This window comes from Symphalangus syndactylus, chromosome 11, assembly GCF_028878055.3.
Source record: "Symphalangus syndactylus isolate Jambi chromosome 11, NHGRI_mSymSyn1-v2.1_pri, whole genome shotgun sequence".
NCBI classification, from domain to species: Eukaryota; Metazoa; Chordata; class Mammalia; order Primates; family Hylobatidae; genus Symphalangus; species Symphalangus syndactylus.
The window spans coordinates 89,464,080-89,491,015 of NC_072433.2; the positions used below are offsets into that span (position 1 = coordinate 89,464,080).

The window sequence follows — 26,936 nt, forward strand, 5'->3', positions numbered from 1 at the left end:
TTGAATATAGGCTCCCAGTCTCTTCTGGCTTGTAGGGTTTCTGCTGAGAAGTCTGCTGTTTCTGCTAAGAGGTCTAGCTTGTAGGATTTCTGCTGATAGGTCTGCTAATAAGCTTCCCTTTGTAGGTGGCCTGTCCTTTCTTTCTAGCTGCTTTGACATTGTTTTTTCATTTTGAAGTTGGAGAATCCGATGATTATGTCTTAGGGATGATGTTTTTGTGAAGCACTTTGTGAGGGTTCTCTGCATTTTCTAAATTTGAATGTTGGCCTGTCTACATAGGTTGTGAAAGTTCTCATAGATGATATCCTGAAATATGTTTTCTAAGTTGCTTCCATCCTCCCTATCTCTTTCAGGGATAAGAGTGAATTGTAGATTTGGTCTTTTTACATAATTGCATATTTTTGTTCATTTTGTTTGTTCCTTTTTATTCTTTTCTTTTTAATGTTTTCTTTTTGTCTTGTTTCAGAAACCCAATCTTCAAGCTCTGAGATTATTTCTTCAGCTTGATCTATCCTGCTGTTAATAATTGTGACTGCATTATGAAATTCTCATGGTGTGTTTTTATCTCTATGAAGTCTTTTCTATACTATTCTTTTCTATACTGGCTACTTTGTCTTCCAGATCCTGTATATTTTGTGATTCCTAGCTTTCTTAGAATGAGTTTCAACATTCCCCTGAATCTTGATTTTTGTTCCTATCCATATTCTGAATTCTATTTCAGTCATTTCAGCCATCCAAGGCTGGTTAAGGACCCTTGCTGGAGACCTAGTGAGGTTGTGTGAAGGAAAGAAGACCTTATGGCCTTTTGAGTTGTCAGAGTTCTTGTGCTGCTTCTTTTTTATCTTTGTGGGCTGATGCTCCTTTAATCCTTGAAGTCCCTATCCTTTGGATTTTTTTTTTCTTTTATCCTATTTGATGATCTTGAGGGTTTCCTTGTGGTATAAGGTGGGTTCATTCAACTGGCTTTGTTTCTGAAAGATTTTAGAAGGCAAAGGCTCAGCTCAGGACTCCTGGACTGTGTCACCTAACTCCTGGGGACCAGTATTGGGCACTGGCTTTGTTCTCTGGCTCCTCAAGGTAGAAACATGCTGTGCTGGAGGGGCCAAGTTGCTCCTGGACTCCTGGTCACAACACGCCAATGGATGGTGGTAACCAAAGCACTTTGTAGGGCAGTGGCAATGGGATCCATCCTGTTTGCACATACCAGCAACAGCAGCAGTGACAGCATGGCAGAGTGCATGCTTTTTGGCTGTGGCAGGGTGCTAGCAGGTACTGGGGTGCTAGCCTCCATGGGGGAGCTAGTGAGGTTTTTTGAAGGAAAGAAGACATTCCAGTTTTTTGAGTTGTCATAGTTCTTGTGTTCTTTGAAGGATACAATATTTAAAATTATTATAATTACACAAGCTTCTCTTTTGGTTAGCATTTGCATCTTTTGTCTATCCTTTCACTTTCAACCTTTTCATGTCCCCATATTTAAGGAATGCCTCTTGTTAGTAACATACATTAAAATTTTTTTCCCAATCTGACATTCTTTAGACTATTTATATTTAACATAACTACTAATATATTTATTGGGTGAAAACTTTCTGTATATCCTGCAAGCAGAAGCACTGACTGCTCTTTGTTCTCAACTCTCTTTTCAAGGATATTTATATGAAGAGTAGCCTTGGATAATAAGGATAGTATTTCCACTTAGAGCAGAGGACAACTTTGCTTAGAAGTTTGGAAGAGAGAGACAATGTCCCCTCTGGACACTCTCTATCAAGTATAATATCTCCCTCTGGAGCCAAAGACAAGCATAATTACTGCCCACTATAAAAGACTTGGGTTCCCTAACCTCAAGATTTCTTTCATGTAATGCAACTCGTTGTGTGTACAGATATCACCAGGCCTCCTTTCACATCACCCTTTGGAAACGGGAGCTCAGAAACCTAGCAGGAACTCTCATTATTGCTATTGCTGTGAGTCATAAACTTTATTTCATCTCTGACCAAGAGGTTTGGTGTCTTCTTCCAGCACACATGAAATTAAGTTAGGTTAACTTGTTAGCTTACAGATAGGATGAAATTCAAACCCATTACAGATCTGAGCACTCTTGGCAACAACGATGGGATGCTAACAGAGACGTGGCTTTCTGTAGCTGCAGGCTGAAGTAGGTTTAAAGACAGCTCCATAGAAAGTACCATAGGTCTTATCAACTCTTCACTAGGCAAGTAAACTTCCTTGTCAATCTGGCCATCAGCTTCAGGACTGCCCCACTGTAAAAACTATTACTAATTTTTTTTCTTATTAGACAGAAGATTCCTTCTGCTTTCAAGTTACAGATAACAGTTCCAGCAATGTGCAATTACCCTGAGTGTAAAAAGAAAAAAAATTACAGCCACTATGAGCAGAGACCAGGTGAATTATCAGAATTTTAGCTGATTTTCTTGGGACATAATAAAGTGCAGTACATAATTTCTTGTTTAAACAAAATAGCCAATAGCTGGGTTGACTGGAGGTCCAGCTCCACTTCCAGTTTATCATGCAAATCTTGGATCCATTTTAAAACAATAAAAGACATCAGAGTTTTTTGTAGTGTGTCCTGACTGCTATAAAGTAGCTTTGCTGTGACCTTCTTAGGAAGATTTTCCTAAGATGAATAAAATTCCTGTGTGAAATCATAGATGAGGCATTGAATAGATTTTGAACTCTCATCGTTCCTGAAAAGAATGTGAAGTAAGCTTGTGGGTGGTACTCTGGAAAATTTCAATGAACGTTTGTTGTAACCTCAATATACTGATGCTGTAGCTTCAATTTCTAAATGTATAATTAGTATTTATATTTTATAATACTATACTATGAATGCTGTTAAACTCCAGAAGTGATAATAGAACACATGAATTGCTACCCAACATGCCTCCCTGTTTCCTCTCACAGGGTCTAACAGAAACAATGTAGAATCCAAGAAGGAGAAAGGAAAGTCCTAGCTTTGAGTATATAAGGTAGCAGGGGTAGTAAGAGATGCATTATTTCCATTCAATACACATCACGGCCAGTGTAAAAGGTTATCAGGACCAGGTGTGGTGGCTAACGCCTGTAATCCCAGCACTTTGGGAGGCCAAGGCGGGCAGATCACCTGAGGTCAGGAGTTCGCGACCAGCCTGAGCAACATGGAGAAACCCCGTCTCTACTAAAAAAATATAAAATTAGCTGGGCGTGGTGGTGCATGCCTGTAATCCCAACTACTTGGAAGGCTGAGGCAGGAGAATCACTTGAACCTGGGAGGTGGAGGTTGTGGTGAGCCTAGATTACATCATTGCACTCCAGCCTGGGCAACAAGAGTGAAACTCCATCTCAAAAAAAAAAAAAAAAAGTTATCAGGAGCTGGAGCTGGAGGTTTACAGTGGATTAATTACTGCGGAATTCAGTTATTCCTCTTATAACCCTGGCTGTTCCAGACATTGTGATGTAACCAAATCTACTACACAGACTGATTACATTTAATATACTGTATTGGACTTTGCCAAGACATTCTTTTGTATTCCATTGGCACCCAAGGACAAAGACTAATTCTCATTCATGCTTAAAAACCACAAATATACCTTTATAGTAAGAATACTGTAATATTATTTAGTTATTCCTCAGGAGGACTTAAGCTCTGCCATTTGCTACAAGAAGGTGCGTAAGAATTTAGTATGATTCCCATTACCTTCTGATGCCTAAACCTTTCACTGATAGATGATATGCAGTTGGCTAGTATCTCAAGCCTCAGACTCAATGGCTCTAACTTTGGTATTATCACACCTTCACATGCAAGGGTAACTGATAAATTCCAACAAAACCCAAAGACTGCACATCAAGTTTCTGGGGGACTATGCAAACGGATTCATAATGCTCAATTACTCTGGAAGTCAAGCAAAAAAATGTCTCATTTCCCTCCAACCAAAAGGGAGCCTAATGTCACTTTGGACTCTAGGTATCAGAGATGGTAGATGTCTGTCTTGAGCATTCTGCTTGTCTTTTATAACAGCTAACTTACAGGAAGTGTAATTCACAAACCTACATTGAATCTGATAAGCAAGCTGTGGCATACTCTCTTCTTTGAGGTGCTAGAAATTTAATGATCTCCATGAGCTACAAATCTCCATGACTGATAATTTCGTGGACTGGAGACTCTAGATAAAATATATAGGCTCCATTCAGAAACACCTGTTGTGTAACACTCATCAACTCCCTAAAACAGCTACCATTTGAAAAGCAACTACTAGCCTACTACTGCCATCTTGTCAAAACCAAAGTCCTAACTTACAGCAATCTTTCGACTTTGTGAACTTATCTTCTCATTTTGGGATGAACTAAATCAGCCTCATAACTATTTGACAAGCCTTACTTGTCAAATGGAAATGATAGATTCAAGAACATAGGGGTGGTCATAAACGATCATCAAGTGTTTATATCACCACCAGCAGATCACATAGTTCTTCGAAGATTAGTAATTTCTCTAAAATGAAGTTATGCTCAGTTACTCAAGGGAGCTTCCTGCAAGATTAGTGTTATGCTATTCATACAAAGCCTTACTGAAGCCATCTTTATGATAAGAGTAATGCAATTAGAAACTATAGGGCAAAATTTGTCTGTGACTTTACTTGAAATAATCAATGACACCACCTCATTCCTGGAAAGCACTCTGGTCAGCCTCACTCACTGATCAACACTATTATAGATGATAAAATTACCCCAAATTTCATTCTTGCCAAGGTAGAATTTGCAATTGCTAATGTATTCTGTTATACTTTGATATCTCAGGCTAAGTGGAAAGGTCAGTTGAGAAACTTAAGGAGAAAGCCACCTGATTTTTTAAGATAGACCTTGATGGCTTAAGGATTTGTTCAGCTGGCTAGATCCAGGACCTTGAGGGGATGGTTAAAGTCAATACTGTGTGTAGCCTTACCCTGGTGCTGGGAATCCATTGATAATAGCCTTAATTAAATACAATAAGAAATAAATGGAATGAATTTACTCCTCAAGTTCTGTTGATTTGATTAATCAGAGTGCCCCAAACCTGGTGTGCTCACAGAAAAATTTGACATTATGGCCCTTGAAAGCTGATCTATTTTGGCTTTTTGGACAATTTGCAGTCAAACAAGCCTTTTATAAAAAAATGTACTCCATAAAAGGTTTAGATTTATACTCAGGATTTCTGCACATCTTATTTGCTTTCTATTTTGCCCACATACTTTTTGTTTTCTGTTTTTCCTTTCTTTTTTTAATTAATTGTTTCCTATTAATATAGTCTCTTACTACTACTTTATTGGTTATCCTAAAAATTACTGGATGCATCCTTGACCTTTTACACCCTAAAATAAATCATTACATTTACAACTTTCCCATTAATGCTAAAACTTTAAAACATTTAATTCCATTTGCAACCTCTTTTGGAGAGCCAGTTCTCAATATCTCAAAAAATTGTAAATGTACGCAATAGCAATATCCCTTCAATGTCTAAACTTAGATCAACTTTTACAAATGTACAGAAGGAGATATCAACAAAACTATTCATTACTGCATTGGTTGGAAGAGAGAAAAAGTGGGAGGCAACAACATATCCATTAATTGAATAATAAATAAACAATAGTATACTCATAAAAGAGAATCGTAAAATAAAATAGCAAACTGAAATGCATTAAATAGATATAGATCAACACAAATCTAAGAACATAATTTCTGATGAAAAAATAAGCTGCAGAAGAGTATGTATGAAGTGATACATAAATTTTAGAAATAGATGTATATAGACAAGCACATAAGCAGTAAAGATGTACAAACATGCATGGGAATGATTCACTCTGACTTCAGAAGAGTGATTACCTGTGAAAAGGAATGAAGATAAAGGGGATAAAGGAGGAATACAGAAGTTTTTACAACGATTTATACGTTAAAAATATTGGCACTATGATGGCAAAGTGCTCATATTTGTAAAATCTGCACAAATCATATCTAGGTATATAATCTTTATATTTTTATTTATTTCAAGTATTTCATAAGTACATACAATAAGACAATGCAAAATTTTTGAAATGACACAATAAGAAGGTAAATCTACCTGCAAGTGTAGTTGCCACAGTAGGTGTTAATATAAACTGATTTTCTAAATATATAGGCAAAAATTCAGAAGCTCCAATAATAACTAAATATTCTGTAGCTTTTGACAGAGCTAGGCATATGAACACTGGATTCTTCATCAGAATCTGAAATAAAAATAAGTTATATAACAATTATTTTATTTTGTTAGATAAAGAGGAATAGACAGAGAGAACTAAATGCTAATGATCTGTCTACAAAAATTTACCATTCCCAATCTAAACTGAAAAGATAATTGATAGATAGATGATAGATAGATAGATAGATGGATAGACAGATCAGATAGATCCAAACAGCAATCTATGATTCACCAATATACAAATTCTATAAAAGAAAGGTCGTTTTTGATCGTTTAAATTTTGATTTGCTCTTCATACCACTTTAATTTTTATTTATGGGCTTGGAATTGTTTTTGTAAAGATTAGAGAAAAATAGGTAAATTATTAACCATATATCTAGAATTTCTCCTTACTTTTGCTTGTCTACTTATTTTTTTAAGCAAGTTTTTTTTACTCAACTAAAACACAAAACAAAGAAAATTTAAGCAATACTCAAGAAAAACCAGTAGGACTGCAGAAAATGTTTTATATTTTACTTTTGGAAATCTACCTATACAAAGAATTAAGTTGTTTAAATTTTGCATTTTGGTAAACTTGTGGACTTATTTAGAAGGCTTATTAAGATGTGATGGTTTATTATTATCTATTATACTACACAGAGTAATTAAAAAGATAGTAAAATATTAACTTTCAAATTAGTTTCTGTATTTCCTTGGTTATGCATATCTCACTGAAAATATATTTAATGCTATTTTATGTTTATATATTTTTAATTTATTTAAATTTTCTTTTTCTGGCCCTAAACATCCCTGTTAGGTGTGATCACAGTCTGCAAACTCAATTAGTTCAAATTCTGAGTGCTATCTAATTTTACATAGTGTGATTCTCCCATATTTATTCATTCCCATAGGATTAAATACTTGTCTTGCCTTCAACTCCCTACTATCACAAACTAGGCTACATTAAACATCCCTGTGCATGTACTTTAAGGTCCAGTGATAGAGTGTCTCTAGAAGCATATATCCTAGAAAGGAATTCCTAGAGCATAAGGATTTAGCATACTTTATTCCACTATTTCTCCAGATTGTTCTCCAGATTGTATCAGGTTACACTAAAATGACTATACCACCACAATGATGGTAGTGTTTCATTTCCTTCATTTAGCTTGTACTTTCTAAAAGTTATCAAAGAAATATTTATGGTTTAGCATGCCCATCCAGAACTATGTCATTTCCGCATAAAAAGGTCATTAAACTTGGAAAGGCTTTCTAATTGTCACAACGAAACAAATAATGCTACATGACTTCTGAGGTTGGGTCATAAAACAAAAACATGACTTTTGCTGGGATCTTTCACACTCTCAGAACTCTTGCCTTGGGACTCAGTCACCATGTTGTAAAAAAGCCTGAGAGAGATGCAGAGGATATGTGTGGGTATTCTAGCAAACAGACAGTATCAAAAAACTATAGCGCAAACAAGCCTTCAGATGGTTCCATTCTCCAGACTTTGATCACTCTAGCTCAGGGAACCCCAGCCTCTGTAGAAAGAGTAAGAGGCCAGTCCATGGCCTGTTAGGAAACAAGCCGTGCAGCAGGAGGTGAGTGGCAGGTGCGCTCTGCATCTTGTTAGATCAGCAGGGGCATTAAATTATCATAGGAGCACAAACCCTATTGTGAACTGCACATGCAAGGGATTTAGGTTGTATGATCCCCATGAGAATCTAATACCTGTTTATCTGTCACTGTCTCCCATCACCCCCAGATGGGATGGTCTAGTGGCAGGAAAATAAGCTCTGGGCTCCCACTGATTCTAAATTATGGTGAGTATGTAATAATAATAGAAATAAAGTGCACAATAAATGCCATGAGCTTGAATCATCGTAAAACCAGCACCTCCACCCCAGAAAAAATTTCTTCCACAAAACTGGTCTCTCGTGCCAAAATGTTGGGGACTGCTGCTCTAGTTGACCCCAAGTATAGTTGAGAGGGACAAGCCCTGTGCAAATTGCATTCTCATGAGCAAAATATATTTCATATTGTTTCAAGCCACTAAGTTATGGGGTAGTTTATTATGCAGCAGTAGATAACATAATCACAAACACTTGGTGTTATTAGCTGGCCTTCAAAATGTTGCAACGGTAACAAGTATAAAGTTGTACCACAATGCTTTATTTCCTATTTCTCTAATTTCAAATCTAGCTGAAACTTTCTTTACACAATTCTTAGCTATTGGGATTCTTTTTGTGTGCATGAACTGGCTCTTTCTATCTCTGTTAGGCTTCCTGAAATTTGGGGGTAGATTTTCTAAAAATTATTTGTTTATTCTAAACATCAATCACTTGGATTTAGATATCTGTCACCCATCTATTAATGTGGTCTACAGTTTCTTTCATAGAACAGAAATCCTTGACTTGATATATCTAATCCATAAAGTTCGAATTCATATTTAATACTATTGCAATCTTGTTTAACGTTTTCCCACCTCTATGCCACAAAGGTATTTCTTTCATTTTTAACATTAACTGTGTTTTATCTAATCACATTTTATTAATCTGGAAATCACCTTTATACATAATAGGAGGTAGAAATCCATGGTCATTTTTCACAAATAGCCAAATTGGCTATCACATCTACTGAACAATTATCTTTGCAGTGACTTTTTTATTACATAGCAAGTTCTTATGTATAATATTTAGTCTGTTGCTGAATTCTCAGTTCTGTTACATTGATCTACTAATCTATATCAAGGAAATGCTACACTGTTTTTACTACTGTGGTTTTTCTAGTGATTCTTAGTGTGAAATAGGCCCAGTGCTCCTTGTTTTAGGTATCCATTCCCTTATTCTGCCATGCAAATTTTATAATCAGTTTCTCATTTTCTAAAAAAATAAATATTTTTGCCATAGTGTTGATTATACTTGCATTGGATTCATAGATTATTTAAGAAAAAACTAACCTAAATGAAGATTTCAAACATTAACATGGTTTCTCTATCAATTTATCCCAGTCATCTTTAATAATGTTGCATAAAGTTTTAATTTTTTCATGAAGTTTTTTGGCATCTCTGTTAAATAAATTTCTGAATTAGTTTTGTGATTACTTTTTACTTTACTTTTACTTTATTATCTAATTTTAAATGTAGATTATTCTTTTTATTTATTCCATAGTTTTTTATTTTACCCTTATTTTTTATTTACTTATTTTATGTAGTAGATTCAAATATTGATTAACTAGAAAATTACAGCTTTTTTCATACGTTCTTCTAGTTCACAAACGTTAGTTATTCATTTATTTTAAAATAATTATTGAGAACCGAATATTAAGCACATTTACGCTAATGAGAGTTATAGCTATATCTTATGATTTTATATAAAATTATTGGTCTGTAGTAGCTGCAACAGGCAGAATAAGAAACAAATCTTGGCCCTGGAACTGATTTTTGGAGCATTAATAAGCAAATCACAGTTTCTCCATATCTCGTTTTTAGGAAGTATTATATTACACTAGGCAGGTTTCTGGATTTAGGGTCAAATACAACACTTATTCTTATGCTCTTAGCCTCAATTAAGCCACAAGTAATGGATATGTGTGTTTGTGTGTGTATGTGTGTGCATAACGTATGTTTTTTTGGAAAAATTACTCATTCTTTTTAAATTACTGGTTCACTATCTGTAAACCAGAAATAATAATGTCTATTTTTCTGAGCGGTTATGATAACTGAATATATGTAATGGTTTAATACAACTTCTGGCACATAGCAAGAGTTCAGTAAAAATAAACATTAATTTCTTAATTTACAAAATTAAAGGATCGCACTGGATTACGAGATTTGTTGTTTGCAAATGTTAGCGTGCCTTGAATTATCTGCATGGTATAAAACACAAATCGCAGCTCCCATTCCAGATGTCTGAATCCAGAGTCTGGAGTAGGGCCTGAGAATTTGCATTTCTAATAAATTCCCACGTGATGCTGATGTTGCTGGTCCAGAAATCACATGAATCATTGCACTAGATAATTTTTGTGTTTAAGCTCTTTCAGATTGAAAGGAACAGACACTGTTAATTCCACTGGTGCAATTTATCATAAGGTTAAACACAAAAGTAAGAAAACTAATACACTTTCTCAGTAGCTAAACAATTCAGCATTCATAAAGAAATGAGACAACACGCTGGGCACAGTGGCTCATGCCTGTAATCCCAGCACTTTGGGAGGCCGAGGAAGGCAGATCACAAGGTCAGGAGTTCGAGATCAGCCTGGCCAACATGGTGAAACCCCGTCTCTACTAAAAACACAAAAATTAGGCCAGGCGCGGTGGCTCAACCCTGTAATCCCAACACTTTGAGAGGTCAAGGTGGGTGGATCACAAGGTCAGGAGATCGAGACCATTCTGGCTAACACGGTGAAATCCTGTCTCTACTAAAAATACAAAAAATTAGCTGGGCGTGGTGGCAGGCACCTGTTGTCCCAGCTACTCGGGAGGCTGAGGCAGGAGAATGGCGTGAACCCTGAAGGCGGAGCTTGCAATGAGCCGAGATTGCGCCACTGCACTCCAGCCTGGAGACAGAGTGAGACTCTGTCTCAAAAAAAGACAGAAAAAAAGAAATGAGACATCATTCAGAGTAAGTCTTAATTGCTTCAAAGACCCAGATATTCAACTTACTTCTGTCTCCTTATTGTGTATTCGTCTAGGTCTATTTTAGCTAGTGACTATTTTCTTCATATTTGCTTCTCTTTCTCAATGGACTTTGTACTTTTATTTTTGCTACGTCAATATATCAAAGTTGTGTTGTTTGAGTTTCCCACTCTTCCGCTTATTTATAATTTCCCCCAAAAGAGGAATTGACTAGATTAGTTAGTCACTCTTCAACAAGGTGTCCTTACTGGACATTTTTCTCAAATTAGGACATTTCCCAGGTTTAGGGGTAATCTAAAAATTGCTTTATTGAGCTCAAGTGCTGATGCCAAAAACTGTAACAGTTTTGGCTAAAACATTTGGACTACATTATACAGAGCATGGTAACCAATGCACAAGGAGATATTTCTGGGCACTGTATTCTGAAAGGGACTGTGAGAATAGCAAATATTAAGAATGCCATAGATTCCCTTCCAATAAAATACCCAGGATTTCCTGCATTTTAAAAAGTCTATTTCTTTTCTTAGATATAAATATGAGAGGGAAAGGCGAAAGCCAGATAGATATACAAATAAATATACAAAGAGTTTTATGCAGTGAACTCAGGCTCAATTCTGACAGATGTTGAAATAAAAAGGGAGAAATCAGAATAGTGCTGTCCAGTAGCATACAGTTCTATTCAACCATCCCTATCTCGCAGTACTGTGGCTATTAGGTAGCCCTTGTTAATCACAGAATTTGTCTACAACCAAGGTTTTTTCCACACGAGAAGCGGTTCATTCTGGTCTAGGATTGCTTTCCAGTTAGGCTAGGTACTCCTACATGTGCTTACTTAGTAAGAGTTTGAAATAAGAGTAGGATCTGCAAATATATAAAATATAAAGTATAAAGGCTGCAGAAAAGTAGTTTTAAGCTCAGGATAGTCCTCTAATAGAAGTCAGAAACAAATGATGAAGAGGAAATAAAGGCAGAGGAATGTTGCAGGGAGGAAAGGGTTTGCAGAGTCTCAACCAGGGCTCATTGAAGGTGGGACATATAGTGTTTTATCTTTCAAGCATTGATTTACTCCCTACCCTAATCAAGTTTGCATGGCAGAAGACACTGATTCTGCCAGTAAAAGACCTTTCCCTAGAGACAAAAAGGAGGAAAACATAAGTTAAAGAGGAGACCAATAAATCACTTTGCACTCTTTGTTTTACTTTGTGATTTAACTTCTTATTTGACCTGTTCTTGATTCTTTATAGCCATAATTAGCCATAGAAAATAAGTAATGGCTCATCAATCTGTCCATCAGAATAAAATATCTCCTCTAGAAAATGCTGCTAATTGCAAATTTAAAATTTTTTTTGCTAGCTCTGCTGGCATTTCACCTCTTTTATTTTCAGAAAAAACAATTTATTTAGAGTCACACCTAGGAGATAATTCAGAGACTAAAACTACTACAAAATGTTCTAACCTAAATACAAGTGATAACTATAATTTTGTTTTCTTTCATTTTGTTTTCAACTTTCATTTTAGGTTTGTTACATGGGTAAATTGCATGTCATAAGGGGGTGTGGTTTCAGAAAATTTTGTCACCCAGATAATCAGAATAATACTCAATAGGTAGTTTTTCAATGCTCACCCATCTCCCACCCTCTACCTTCAAACAGACCCCAGTGGCTATTGCTCCCTTCTTTGTGTCCATGTGTACTCAATGTTTAGCTCCCACTTATAAGTGAGGACATGAGGTATTTGATTTTCTGTTTTTACATCAATTTGCTTAGGATAATGGCCTCCAGCTCCTTCCATGTTCCAGTGAAAACTAAAATCTCATTTTTGTATAGCAGCATAGTATTCCATGGTGTACATATACTACATTTTCTTTATCCATTTCACCACTAATGAGCATCTAGGTGGATTCCATGTATTTGCTATTGTGAACAGTACTGTTATGAACATATGCATGCATGTGTCTTTATGATAGAACAATTTATATTCCTTTGGGTTTATATTCAGTAATGGGATTGCTGGGTCAAATGGTAGCTCTGTTTTAACTTCTTTGAGGAATTGCCACACTGCTTTCCACAATGGCTGAAGTAATTTATATTCCCTCCAGCGGTGTTTAAGAGTTCCTTTTCTCTGCAACCACACTAGCATCTGTTATTTTTCCGCTTTTTAAAATAGCCATTTTTGCTGGTGTGCAATGGTATTTTATTGTGGTTTTGATTTGAATTTCCCTAATAATGAGTGATATTGAGCATTTTTCATGTTTTTTGGCCACATGTATGTTTTCTTTTGAAAAGACACTTTTGAAAAAGTGTCTGTTTATGTCCTTTGCCCATTTTATAGTGGGGTTGTTTGGGGTTGTTTTGCTTGCTGATTTGTTTGAGTTATTTATAGACCTTTGTCAGATGTATAGTTTGCAAATATTTTCTCCTATTCTGTAGGTTGTCTGTGTACTCTGTTGATAGTTTCTTTTGCTGTGCAGAATGCTTTAGTTTAACTAAGTCCCACTTGTCAATTTTTGTTTTTGTCATGATTGCTTTCAGAGTCTCCGTCGTGTCTTTGCCTGGGCCAACATCCAGAATGGTATTTCCTAGATTTTCTTCTATGGTTTTTATACTTTAGATTTTACATTTAAATCTTTAATCCATCTTGAGTTGATTTTTGTATATGGTGAAAGGCAGGGGTCCAGTTTCAATTCCACATATGGCTAGCCAGTTATCTCAGCATCATTTATTGAATAGGGAGTAATTTGCTTATTGCTTGTTTTTGGTAGCTTTGTTGAAGATCAGATAGTTGTAGGTGTGCACCTTTATTTCTGTGTTCTCTATTATGTTCCACTGGTCTATGTGTCTGTTGTACCAGCATGTACCAGTCAGTATGTACCAGTACCATGCTGTTTTAGGAGCATCGTAGTATATTTTGAAGTTGGGTCGTGTCATCCTCCAGCTTTGCTCTTTTTGCTTAGGATTGCTTTGGCTCTTCAGGGTTTTTGTTGTTGATGATGTTCCAAATGAATTCTAGAATGGTTGTTTTTACTAATTCTGTGAAAAATGTCATTGGTAGTTCATTAGGATAGTATTAAATCTGTAAATAGCTTTGGGCAGAATGGCCATTTTAACTATATTGAGTCTTCCTATTCATGAGTCTGGAATATTTTTCCATTTGCTTGTGTTGTCTTTTGATTTCTTTCAGCAGTGTTTTATAGTTCTCCTTGTACGGATCTCTCAACATCCTGGTTAGTTGTATTACTAGGTATATTTTAGTCTTTTTGTAGCTATTGTGAATGGGATTGCATTCTTTTTTTTTTTTTTTTTTTGAGACGGAGTCTTGCTCTGTCCCCCAGGCTGGAGTGCAGTGGCTCAGTCTCGGCTCACTGCAAGCTCCGCCTCCCGGGTTCACGCCATTCTCCTGCCTCAGCCTCCCAAGTAGCTGGGACCACAGGCGCCCGCCAACACGCCCGGCTAATTTTTTGTATTTTTAGTAGAGACTGGGTTTCACCATGTTAGCCAGGATGGTCTCGATCTCCTGACCTCGTGATCCGCCCGCCTCGGCCTCCCAAAGTGCTGGGATTACAGGCTTGAGCCACCGCACCCGACCTGGGATTGCATTCTTGATTTGGCTCTCAGCTTGGACATTATTGGTGTAGAGAAATGCTACTGATTTCTGTACCTTGATTTTGTATCCTGAAACTTTGCTGAATTTGTTTATGAAATCTAGGAGCCACTGGGAAGATACTATGGGGCTTTCTAGGTATAGCATTATATTGTCTGTAAAGAAAATAAGTTTGACTTCCTCTATTCCTATTTGGATGCGCTTTCTTTCTTTCTCTTGTCTGATTGCTCTGGCCAGGACTTCCAATACTATGTTGAATAGGAGTGATGAGAGAGGGCATCCTTGTCTTGTTCCAGTTTTCAAAGGGGAATATTTCCAGCTTTTCCCCATTCAGTATGATGTTGGTTATGGGTTTGTCACAGATGACTCTTATTTTGAGGTATGTACCTTCGATGCCTAGTTTGTTGAAAGGTTTTTTTTTTTTTTTTTTTTTTTGAGATGGAGTCTCACTCTGTCTCCCAGGCTGGAGTGCAGTGGAGTGATCTCGGCTCACTGCAACCTCTGCCTCCTGGGTTCAAGCGATTCTTCTGCCTCAGCCTCCCAAGTGGCTGGGATTACAGGCACCCGCCACTACGCCCTGCTAATTTTTTGTATTTTTGGTAGAGACAGAGTTTCACCAAGTTGGCCAGACTGCTCTCAAACTCCTGACCTCGTGATTTGCCACCTCGGCCTCCCAACGTGCTGGGATTACAGGTGTGAACCACCACGCCTGGCCCTGTTGAAAGTTTTTAACCCAAAAGGATATTGAATTTTATCAAAAGGATTTTCTGCATCTATCGAGATGATCATGTGCTTTTGTTTTTAGTTCTGTTTATATGGTGAATCACGTTTAGTGATTTGTGTATGTTTAACCAACCTTGCATCCCAGAAATAAAGCCTACTCAATTGTGGTGGTTTAGTTTTTTGATGTGCACCTGGATTCAGTTTGCTAGTATTTTTTTGAGAATGTTTGCATTTATGTTCATCAAGGATATTGGCCTGAAGCGTTCTTATTTCATTTGTGTCTCTGCCAGGTTTTGGTATCAGAATGACGTTGGCCTCATAGAACGTGTTAAGGATTCCCTCCCCCTTGATTTTTTTAGAATAGTTTCAGTAGGATTGGTTATCAGCTGTTCTTTATGTGTCTAGTAGAATTTGGCTGTGAATCTGTCTCATACAGAGTCTTTTCTGGTTCATTGGTCGTTTTTTTTTATAATTGATTCAATTTTGCAACTCAATACTTGTCCGTTCAGGGTTTCAATTTCTTCCTGGTTCAATGTTAGGAGGTTGCATGCTTCCAGAAATTTATCCGTTTCTTCCAGATTTTCTAGTTTATGTGCATAGTGGTGCTTGTAATAGTCTCTGAGGGTTTTTTGTATAACTGTGAGGTTGGTGGTAATTTCCCTTTTGTCATTTCTGATTGTGTTTATTTATATCTTGTCCCTTTTCTTCTTTATTTGTCTAGCTAGTGGTCTATCAATCTTATTTATTCTTTCTAAGAACAAACATTTCGTTTCATTCATCTTTTTATGTTTTTTCTCTTCTTTCTTTTGTTCAGTTCAGCTCCAATTTTGTTTCCTTCTTTTCTTCTGCTACCTTTGGAGTTGGTTTGCTCTTGTTTTTAGTTTCCCTAGGTGTGATGTTAGATTGTTAATTTGAGATATTTGTAACTTTTTTATGTGAGTGTTTAGCACTATAAACTTCCTTCTTAACAATGCTTTAGCTGTGTTCCAGAGATTCTGGTATGTTGTATCTTTGTTTTCATTACTTTCAAAGAATTTCTTGATTTCTGTCTTAATTTTATTGTTTACCCAAAAGTCATTCAGGAGCAGACTGTTTAATTTCCATGTAATTGTATGGTTTTGAGAGATCTTCTTGATATCAATTTCTATTTTTATTGCACTGTTGTTTGAGAGTGCAGTTGGTATGATTTCATTTTATTCGAATCTGTTAAGAATTGCTTTATGGCTGATTGTGTGGTCAATTTTAGAGGATGTACCATGTGCAGATGAGAAGAATATATATTTTGTTTTGGTTAGATGGAGTGTTCTCCATAGAACTGTTAGGTACATTTTGTCAAGTGCCAAGTTTAGGTCCCAAATATCTTTGTTAGTATTCTGCCTCAGTGATCTGTCCAATACTGTCAGTGGGGTGTTGAAGTCTCCCACTGTTATTGTGTAGTTATCTAAGTCTCTTTATAAGTCTCTAAGAACTTGTTGTATGAGTCTGGGCATTCCAGTGTTGGTTGCATATATATTTAGGGGAGTTAGATCTTCTTGTTGAGTTGAACCTTTGTCATTAATATAATGCCCCCCTTTGTCCTTTTTGATTATTGTTGGTTTAAAGTTGGTTTTGTCTGACATAAGAATAGCAATCCCTGCTCTTTATTGCTTTCCACTTGCTTGATAGATATTTCTCCATCCTTTTACTTTGAGCCTATGGGTGTCCTTGCATGTGAGATGGGTCTCTTGAAGATAGCATACAGTTAGGTCTTGCTTTATTATCCGACTTGACAGTCTGTGCCTTTTAAGTGGGAGCTATAATCCATTTCTGTTCAAGGTTAACATTCATATGTGTGGATTTGATCGTATCATTGTGTGGTTAGCTGGTTGTTATGTAGACCTGATTGTGTATTTGCTTTATAGTGTCAATAGTACTTGAGTGTGTTTTTGTGGTGGTCAGTAATGGTGTTTCATTTCCATGTTTAGCATCCCCTTAGGAACTTCTTATAAGGCAGGTCTGGTGGTAACAAATTCCCTTAGCATTTGCTTGTCTAAAAAGTATTTTATTTCTCTTTGGATTATGAAGCTTAGTTTGGTTGGATATGAAATTCTTGGTTCTAATTTCTTTTCTTTAAAATTTCTGAATATAGACCCCCAGTCTCTTCTGGCTGTAGAGTTTCTGCTGACAGCTTTACTGTTAGCTTGATGGGGTTGACTTTGTAGATGACCTTTCCCGTCACTCTAGCTGCCTTTAGTGTTTTTTACTTTGCATTGACCTGAGAGGATCTGATAACTATGTCTCTTGGGGATAGTCATCTTGTATAATGTCTCACCAGGGTACTTTCAATTTCCTGATTTTTTTTTTTTTTTTTTTTTTTTTTTTTTTTTGAGATGGAGTCTTGCTCTGTCGCCCAGGCTGGAGTGCAGAGGTGCGATCTCGGCTCACTGCAAGCTCCGCCTCCTGGGTTCATGCCATTCTCCTGCCTAAGCCTCCCCAGTAGCTGAGACTACAAGCGCCCGCCACCACACCCGGCTAATTTTTTGTACTTTTATTACAGACGGGGTTTCACCATGTTAGCCAGGATGGTCTCGATCTCCTGACCTCGTGATCCACCCGCCTCGGCCCCACAAAGTGCTAGGATTACAGTCATGAGCCACCGCGCCTGGCCTGAATTTCCTGATTTTTATACTGACCTCTCTAGTGAGATTGAGGAAAGTTTTGTGGACAATATCCTCAAATATGATTTCCAAGTTGCTTGCTCTTTCTCCCTGTCTTTCAGGGATGCCAGTGAGTCATAGATTTGGTCTATTAACATAACCTCATATTTCTTTGAGGTTTTGTCCATTTTGTAAAATTCTTTTTTATTTTTGTCTGAGTTAATTCCAACCACTGGTCTTCAAGCTCTGAGATTCTTTCCTCAACTGATAATACTCCCAATTATGTTATGAAATTCTTCTAGTGAGTTTTTCAGCTATATCATCTAGATTTGGTTCTTTCTTAAAATGGCTACTTAATCTTTCATCACTTTCATCATTTTACTGGATTCCTTATATTCCTTGGGATGGGTTTCAGCATTCTTCCGAATATCTAAAATCTTCATTTCCATGCAGATTCTGAATTCTGTCATTTCAGCCACTTCATCCTGGTGAATAAGCATTGCTGGGGAGCTAGTGAGGTTGTTTGGAAGTAAAAAGACATTCTGGCTTTTAGAGTTGCCAGGCTTTTTGTGCTGGTTCTTACTTATGTGTGTGGGCTGTGTTCCTTTAACTATGGTGTAATTTGACTAAAGTCAGTTGACTTCATTTCTGAATGTTTTCAGAGGGCCAAGGCTTTGTGCAGCATCTTTATTTGTGACAGAATTCCTGTGCTTGGTTTCATAGTGGGATATATTAGCCAAGTATTTTCGGTGTTGAAGTTTGGGCTGCAATCCAGTAGATGGCACTTAAGCATCATGGCCAGTAGGTGGGCTCTTGCTCAGCCATGCAGCATCTCTGTATTTCCTTGTATTTGCAGCCATGCTCCATGCTCTGTCAGTGCTCTGAGAGTGTAGGCTCCTTTCCCACTAGCACTGGCTGCAGATCTCAGCTTGGCATTTCCAGGCTGCGCATCACAGCCCTGGGGCAAGCTGATGCTTTTTCTTCCCTCCCTGGCTTGGAGGCACCAGGGGAAAGGATCTTGGCAGTGGCAATGGCAGAGGGCCTTTCTCTAATCTCTTGGGGCTCCACTCCAGAGAAGCACACCAACTGGTATGATCAGACCAGGGTGAAGCACCTGTGTTGCCGGCCCAAGCCGAGGTGCCCGGCCTAGTAGTGAGCAGGGAGCTCACAGGCAAGAAAAACTGGCCTTTTCTCCACAGGGCAGCCATGGCATGCTGGAGGTGTGAGTAAAGCACTCAGACCCTTTATTTCTTTCCCAGCCTAAGGATAGTAACCGTGGTACCACTGCAGCAGCAAGGGCAGAGGGGCTGTGAGTTGTCTCTGGAATTTCCTCCCCAGAGAAATGCAGAGCCATCATCAACTGAAGGGTTCGGGTTGGGGCAGAGTGACTGTGCTGGGTGCCCAGGTGGAGAGGCCCTGCCCAGTGAGGAGTCACAGGGGCAGGATTCCATGTGGAAAACAATCTGGTCGCTTTTGTATAAGGAAGCTGCACTGTGAAGTACTTTTCAGGACAAATTAAATAAATTCTATCTTCCTAGGAGTGTGCAGCCACAGAAGCCTATGTTCTATTTTTAATTATTTTCCTCATTTTTAAGCCTGGCTTCCCAGGAGTCACCTTGGGTCAGCATACCTTGATGGCCACCCAATAATTGGGCAGGGGTTTTACTGAAATATCTTGAGTCAGTAGGGCTTCCACTTTTTGCTGAGGGAATCTGTACATGGATTGGATCACATAGTCAAGTTTCAGGCAGTTTACAAGCTGCTTTGACTTTCACTTTCTGTTTATGTAAGGACTTGTGCTCAGCCAGGAACCAGTAGATAACTGGGGCCATCTCTGACCTCTCCTGAGTGTGTGAACCCTTTCAGATCCCCATGAATATATTAAAGCTTTCAAAGCCCAATATCATTGGCCAGATAGATCTTTTACATTTTTGGCTGGTTTACTGTTTCCCCTAACAAGTATTGCTGCCTCTGGCAGCTGTGATGCTGGCCTTTTCCAAAGATTTGCCACCAATATTGTCATTGCTGACTACAATGTCCCAGGACTTTTCCATGGAGCTCCAAACTAGATCAACCGCCTCAAGTGGCAGGAAGACTGTTAGCCTTCACTGTTATCAAGACATGGAGGGTAGGGAGGGAAGAAAAGAAAATGGATGCAGTCCCAAATTTGAATGCCACAGACCCTACTCTTCTAACCAATGTTCAATAACTTTTGAATAAATGCTTTCAATTTATTGTATTCCTTTGCTTAATTTCCAGAGTTTCAAAATAGTTGTTGACAACTCTGCCAGTTTTACCACCACATTTTGGAGGTCAAGATTTTCCACGTTTCTCACTCTGCAATTCTAAAAGTTCCACTTTCTGATAAACTTTAAAAAGAAATCAGATATCGTCTAGTTATTTACTCAAATAGATGTTAGTCAGAAGTCTAAGACTGTTACCAGGCATTATATTATTCTATATCCTGTCTAAAAATAATAATAAAATACTCCGTTTCCAAGTAAGAAGAATTGGAATTGGCTTGTTTTTTTTTTTGTTTCTTTTCTGGCAGTAAACTTAAAACAAAACAAAAAAAACCTTAAAACACTCATGTTTAAATTTTCTGAAGTGTTTTTAATAATTGTGTCTTAATTTTTAACAATATGAAAGAGATTATAACTAATTGGCTTCTGTGTTGTTAAAATATATGTACATGTAATATTTTGATAAAAATTAAAACTAAATACAAATCTGAATTAAATGTAACCAATTAGGAGGGATGGTTTATGATTTGATTAAAAGATAAACACAGAATAGAAACAAATAAACATATTTCTGATTTTATACAACATATACATTTGTTTTAGGATTAAACCAGTATAACAAAAGAATATATAAATATATATAGAACATTATGTTATAACAAAGATCTGTGAAAACATTAAGGAGGGAGAAACTCATTTTGCCTGGGAATATAAGGTGAGATTTGACAAAGAGTTTTTTTATAATAGAGAAGAGAGAGAACGACATTTTAAATAGAGAGATTAGCATCTACCAAAAATACAGGACTATAAAATTACCTAATGTGTCCAGGAAAGACCAAGTGGCTGGAATGTGGAGGAGAGAGGGATAAAATTCTAAGAAAATGGGATAGGAAAATTCAGTTGATGCTACTGTGAAAGATCTTCAAAGTCCTATTAAAAGGTATGAAATTCATCTATCAAGTAATCTGAGAAATGACGTGATAAAATCTGTATGTGAGAAATACAATCTGCAAACAACAGAGAGGATGAAGCTATGAATAGCAGAAGGGAAAACAAATGGAAAGTCAAATCATTATTTAAAAGTTGGTGTTTTTTAACTCCACAATGTCTATATTGTAGACCTTGTTTCACTTAGAAAAAGAAAGATTTTCTTCATTTAATATTGAGATATTTTCCACAAAACATGACGTTTGTGGGACTATTTTTCAACTTCTAGAGTTCTCTTCTGAGTCACTTAAACATAATAAAAAAGATAATGTTGATACATACATGTCATCCCATTAAATGCCTTATTTATTTCTGCAGAGAAAAAATAAACACAAAATAATAAAAAAACTAAAGGAAATAGAAGGAAAATACCTGATGCCAATCTCTGACACTAGTCAAGTTATTAGCAAAGCCAGCCCTATTTTTTATTATCTGTAAAGTGAATAAGTTAGTTAAAAGACTTCAAAAGTCTCACCCAGATTTAGGTTGAACCCTTTATGGGTATTTTCATAAGTTCACTACTAGAAAATTACACAGGTCAACTTAGTTGGCTTGTTCAAGTAAAATATTTTACTTTACCCAAAGACCAGTACATAAATCCTTGATACTAGTTCCAAGTTCCAGATTTTTAAGTTTGCTGTCAAACAAATGAAGCTGTTTACGTTTCCTAGCTTTTATCCGTGTTGAACCTATATATAAACAAGTAAAAAAACTTACGACATATTCAAATAACTAAAACCCATACATAAAACATACATACACACCCTAATAAATTCAATTAATCCTGAAATGGCAAATGAGTTGTTTTTGAACAAGCTAAAGTCAACCTCATTAACTAAAAGACACAATCTTCTAAAACAGTGTTGTCCTGAAGAACATTCTGTGATAATGAAAACTTTCCATATCTGCACAGTCCAATGCTGTAGCCACTAGCTACACGTGGCTGTTAAATACTTGAAATGTAGCTCCCATGACTGAGTAAATAACATTTTAATTTATTTTAAAATTTAGCCACACTTGATTTGCTCTAAAATATGAGGGAATAATCTTTGATATAACTAAAACTATTTTGTGCCAATGAAATGTACTATAATCAGGAGAGTATTTGATTTCTTTGACTTTACATGTATTTTTCAGTGTTTCCAGGAAAATTTTAACAGTTATTATTTTATCTTACAACAATTCTAAGGTAGTCAATACATTAATGCTAGTTAAGTAGATTTAAATATGCTTCAGTTTTCAAGACACTGTATGAACTCTAGATATAAAGCATTTTTAAAAGGAAATAATGAGAAACAAAATATGCACTAATTCTAATGAAATTCTGGGCCAGGTGTGGTGGCTTACACCTGTAATCTCAATGCATTGTGAAGCTAAGGTGGAAGGATAGCTTGAGGCCAGGAGTTTAAGACTAGCCTGCGCAACATAGCAAGACTCCATCTCTAGAAAAAAAAAGGAAAAATTTTAAAAACTTGCTGAGCATGGTGGCATGCATCTGTAGTCCAATTCTACTCTGAAGGTGAGGCAGGAGGATGACTTGAGCCCAGAAGTTTGAGGCCACAGTGATATGTGATCATACCACTGCACTCAGCCTGAGTGACAAAGCAAGGCCCTGTCTCAAAACTAAATAAAAAGAATAAGAAATTCTGGTACATAAATCAAATAATATTTGGCTGTAATGCTGCTTTATTTGCTTAAATAATACTAGCACTTGACACTGTATCTCTGTGACAAACCACTACAGCGAGACGCATACTCATGTATGTAAAAATGTAGTATAGTCATTCTACGAGAATAAGAACCATGGTAGAAGAAACTACTATCCTCCAATTTAATAAATTACATTGTATAGTCACCTGGCATATTGTTTGGAAAGCATGACAATGGTATTAATGTACACCATGCAAAGACAGCGGCAAAAAGATAATTGATCCACCAAGTCCATAGCCATTCAGGACTACCATTATTGTCTGTAGTGCTTTAATAGAGAAAAATGAAAAAAAAAAAAGCAACTTTAGGTATTTGATTACAACAAAACCATAATCAAACAGAGTGAAGAAAGTGAGAGTGAGAGAGGGAGGGTTGGAGAGTGAAACAGAAATGGAACTTTTTTTGTTAATTTGTCACTATTTTTTGTTTTGTTGAAAGGTAGTAATTGTGAGTCACCAATTACGTGCTTGTTTTGTCTTACAAGATTCTAATATTTTCCCTTTTCCTTCTTTTTCTTGGCACCACTCAGGTAGCAAAAGGTACTTGTTTCTTCCTATTTAACTTTTTTTTCTCCACCAGAAGCTATATATTTGGAACACTACCTTTTTAAATCTTACCTTTCCTTTAAAATCATTCTTAAAAATCAAGCATTTAGACCTCTATGACAAGCTTGGCCCTTTATTTTGCACAACTGAAGCTTTTTATGGCATTTAATCCTTTCAATTACAAATATTTTGAAATCCCTTTCTTCCAGTCCCTTCTCTGAACTTTCAGATTTAGTGTGAATGTATCCTTCTAGTTATTATTCCAAATCACCCTTAGGACACTTTGCTGTCTTCTGTCTTCTCTGCAATTTTTCTTCATCTGCCTTTGCTCACCATAAAGCCTTGCAGTGGGGAAGGTGATATGGGAAAGTTGAGGATTCTATGCTGGGATTTGTTACTATTCTCATTTTACTCATAATTATTTTCCAGTTTAAGCATACTTTGTCTTCAAATAATGCTGAAGCCATGGATTTGTGGAGAATTTTCATAGTTGTGAAGCTACTCTGTCATTTAGGGAGGAAATTAGGGGGAACTGATTAATACATAGACGCCATTGTCTTCTAATTCACACACATTTAAGACCCCCTCCAAGCAGCCATTGCAGGAAAATGCTCACATCCACAGGAACCATAGTTTTGGAAGTGCTGGTTTTTCATGGGTGTTTCTATTGCCAACCAAGATCTGGTGAACAACTTCTTACAGACCTTGTTTTTCATAGGAATGTAGAGAATGTACACTGTCTTATTCACTGATGGGACAACTCATTGTCCACTGCTAGCATTATTAAGGAATAGAAATTCCAATTTTCCTGGAGTTGCAGTCTTGACTGTCATTACCCACTTGACATATATATATATATCTGCATATGCTGCACTCCGGGAGTTTCAATTCCAGATTGTCACTAGGGCTGCATGTTTTCTCATTGATTATAACAGTCAGGAGTTTTTTCACTTTTGAACTCAGCTATGTATTCTAACTATATACCTTATATTACATGTGATTATTACATATGTGTATATAATTGTGTACCCAGAAGAGGTAGGAAATCAGCTAAAAAAGCTATCAATTGGGAAAAACAATATAATGGTTACATATAAAATATAGAGATTTCATTCACAATAAATACTAAAAAATGTATGAAATGCCTAGGAATAGGCTTAATGGAATATGTTAAATAAAGGAAATTATAAATCTTTATTGAAGGGTATAAAAGAAAAACAGAAAATAAAGTAATATACCATATGTATGAAAAGATAACAGTCCTAATGTGGTCCATAAATTCAAGTAATTCAAATCAAAATGCTTTGATTAAAACCTGAGATTATAAAATTTAGATTGAAGAGTCATTTTGCAAACATAGCCCCAATGTTTGATGAAAAACAATAATAAATGGGTACTTCTCCTACCAAATAGCAAACTATACAATAAAGCTTTAGTAACTAAAATATTGTAATATTGGCATGGGAATAGAAACGTACATCAGGGAATAGATTAAATGAGACAAGAAGGAAATCTATGGATACAGGTAACTTTAGTTTAGGATGAAGATGGTATTTAATATCAATAAAAAACACATAATGACACATAAATGTCATCAGTGCAATTAGATATCCTGTTAAAGGAAAAAGACAAGCTTGGCCCATGCCTCTTATATGCAAAAATAAACTGAAATTGAATGTTAAATATAAACATACAAACACGTTTACGAAAGTGCTGGAGAAAATATAGTCAAATATTTTAATAAGTTTATAGAGCATAAGAACTTCTTGTCCTAGCCAGAGCAGTTAAACAATAGAAAGAAATAAAGGGCATCCAAATCAGTAAAGAGGAAGTCAAACTGTTACTGTTCACCAATGATATGATCATATACCTAGAAAACCATAAAGATCCATCCAAAAAGCTCCAAGAACTGATGAATGAATTCAGTAAAGTTTCAGGATAATGTATCAATGTACACAAATCAGTAGCACTGCTATACACCAACAATGTCCAACCTGATAAACAAATCAAGAACTCAATCTCTTTTACAACAGCTGCAATAAAATAAAATAAAATAAAATAAAATAAAATAAAATAAAATAAAAATACTTAGGAACATACCTAACCAAGGAAGTGAAAGACCTCTACCAGGAAAACTACAAAGCACTGCTGAAAGAAATCATAGCTGACACAAATGAATGGAAGCACATTCCATGCTCATGGATGAATAGAATCAATATTGTGAAAATGACCATACTGCCAAAAGCAATCTACTGATTCAATGCAATTTCCATCAAAATACCAACATCGTTCTTCACAGAACTAGAAAAAACAATCCTAAAATTCACATGGAACCAAAAAAGAGCCTGCATAGTCAAAGCAAGGCTAAGTAAAAATAACAAATCTAGAGGCATCACACTATCTGACTTCAAAATATACTACAACGCTATAGTCAGCAAAACAGCATGCTACTGGTATAAAAACAGGCACATAGACCAATGGGACAGAACAGAGAACCCATAAATAAAGCCAAATACTTGCAACCAACTGACCTTTGACAAAGCAAACAAAAACTTTAATTGGGGAAAGGATATCCTATTCAACAAATGGTGTTTGGATAATTGTCAAGCAATATGTAGAAGAATGAAACTGGATCCTCATTGTCCACTTATACAAAAATCAACTCAAGTCTTACCTTATTGTCTTATACAAAAATCAACTCAAGATGGATCAAAGACTTAAATTTAAGACCTGACATCATAAAACTTCTAGAAAATAACATCATATAAACTCTTCTAGATGTTGGCTTAGGCAAAGAGTTAATGAACAAGAATCCCAAAGCAAATCCCAAAAGCAAAAATAAAGATGAGATCTAATTAAACAGAAAAGCTTCTGCAAAGCAAAAGAAATAATCAGCAGAGAAAACAGACAACCCACAGTGTGGGAGAAAATATTTGCAAACTATGCATATGACACAGGACTAATATCCAGAATCAACTAGAAATTCAAAAAATCAGTAAGAAAAAAACAATCCATCAAAAAGTGGGCAAAGGACATCAATAGACAATTCTCAACAGAAGATATACAAATGCCCAACAAACATATGAAAAAATGCTCAATATCACCATTTATCAAGAAAATGCAAGTTAAAACCACAATGAGATACTGCTTTACTCCTGCAAGAATGGCCATAATTAAAAAATAAAAATTAGTAGATGTTGGTGTGGATGTGGTGAGAAGAGAATACTTTTACACTGCTGGTGGAAATGTAAACTAGTACGATCACTATGGAAAACAGTATGGAGATTTCTTAAAGAACTAAAGGTAGAACTACCATTTGATCAAACAATCTCACTACTCGGTATCTACCAAGAACAAAATAAGTCATATGAAAAAGACACTTGCATATACATGTTTATAGCAGCACAACTTGCAATAGCAAAAATATGGAACCAGCCTAAATGCCCATCAACAAATTAGTGGATAAAGAAAATGTGGTTTATATATACCATGGAATACTACTCTGCCATAAAAAGGAACAAAATAGGCCAGGCATGGTGACTCATGCCTGTAATCCCAGCATTTTGGGGGGCTGAGGCGGGGGGATCAACTGAGCTCAGGAGTTCAAGACCAGCCTGACCAACGTGGAGAAACTCCATCTCTACCAAAAATACAAATTTAGCTGGGCATGATGGCGCA

At 36.4% G+C, this 26,936-nt stretch overlaps 1 protein-coding gene across 3 annotated transcripts in view; it reads right to left on the bottom strand.

Annotated features, from left to right (window-relative positions):
- The window catches only part of SLCO6A1 (solute carrier organic anion transporter family member 6A1), a 128,285-nt gene that overhangs the window by 62,633 nt on the left and 38,716 nt on the right, over nt 1-26,936 (bottom strand). For all 3 annotated transcript variants that reach the window (XM_055299091.1, XM_055299089.1, XM_055299090.1), the window contains 3 exons: nt 22,860-22,981; nt 21,583-21,692; nt 6,086-6,230 (listed from right to left, as the gene is read on the bottom strand). In XM_055299091.1, the coding sequence (XP_055155066.1) occupies nt 6,086-6,230; nt 21,583-21,692; nt 22,860-22,981 (377 nt within the window). The remainder of the gene's footprint in view (nt 1-6,085; nt 6,231-21,582; nt 21,693-22,859; nt 22,982-26,936) is intronic.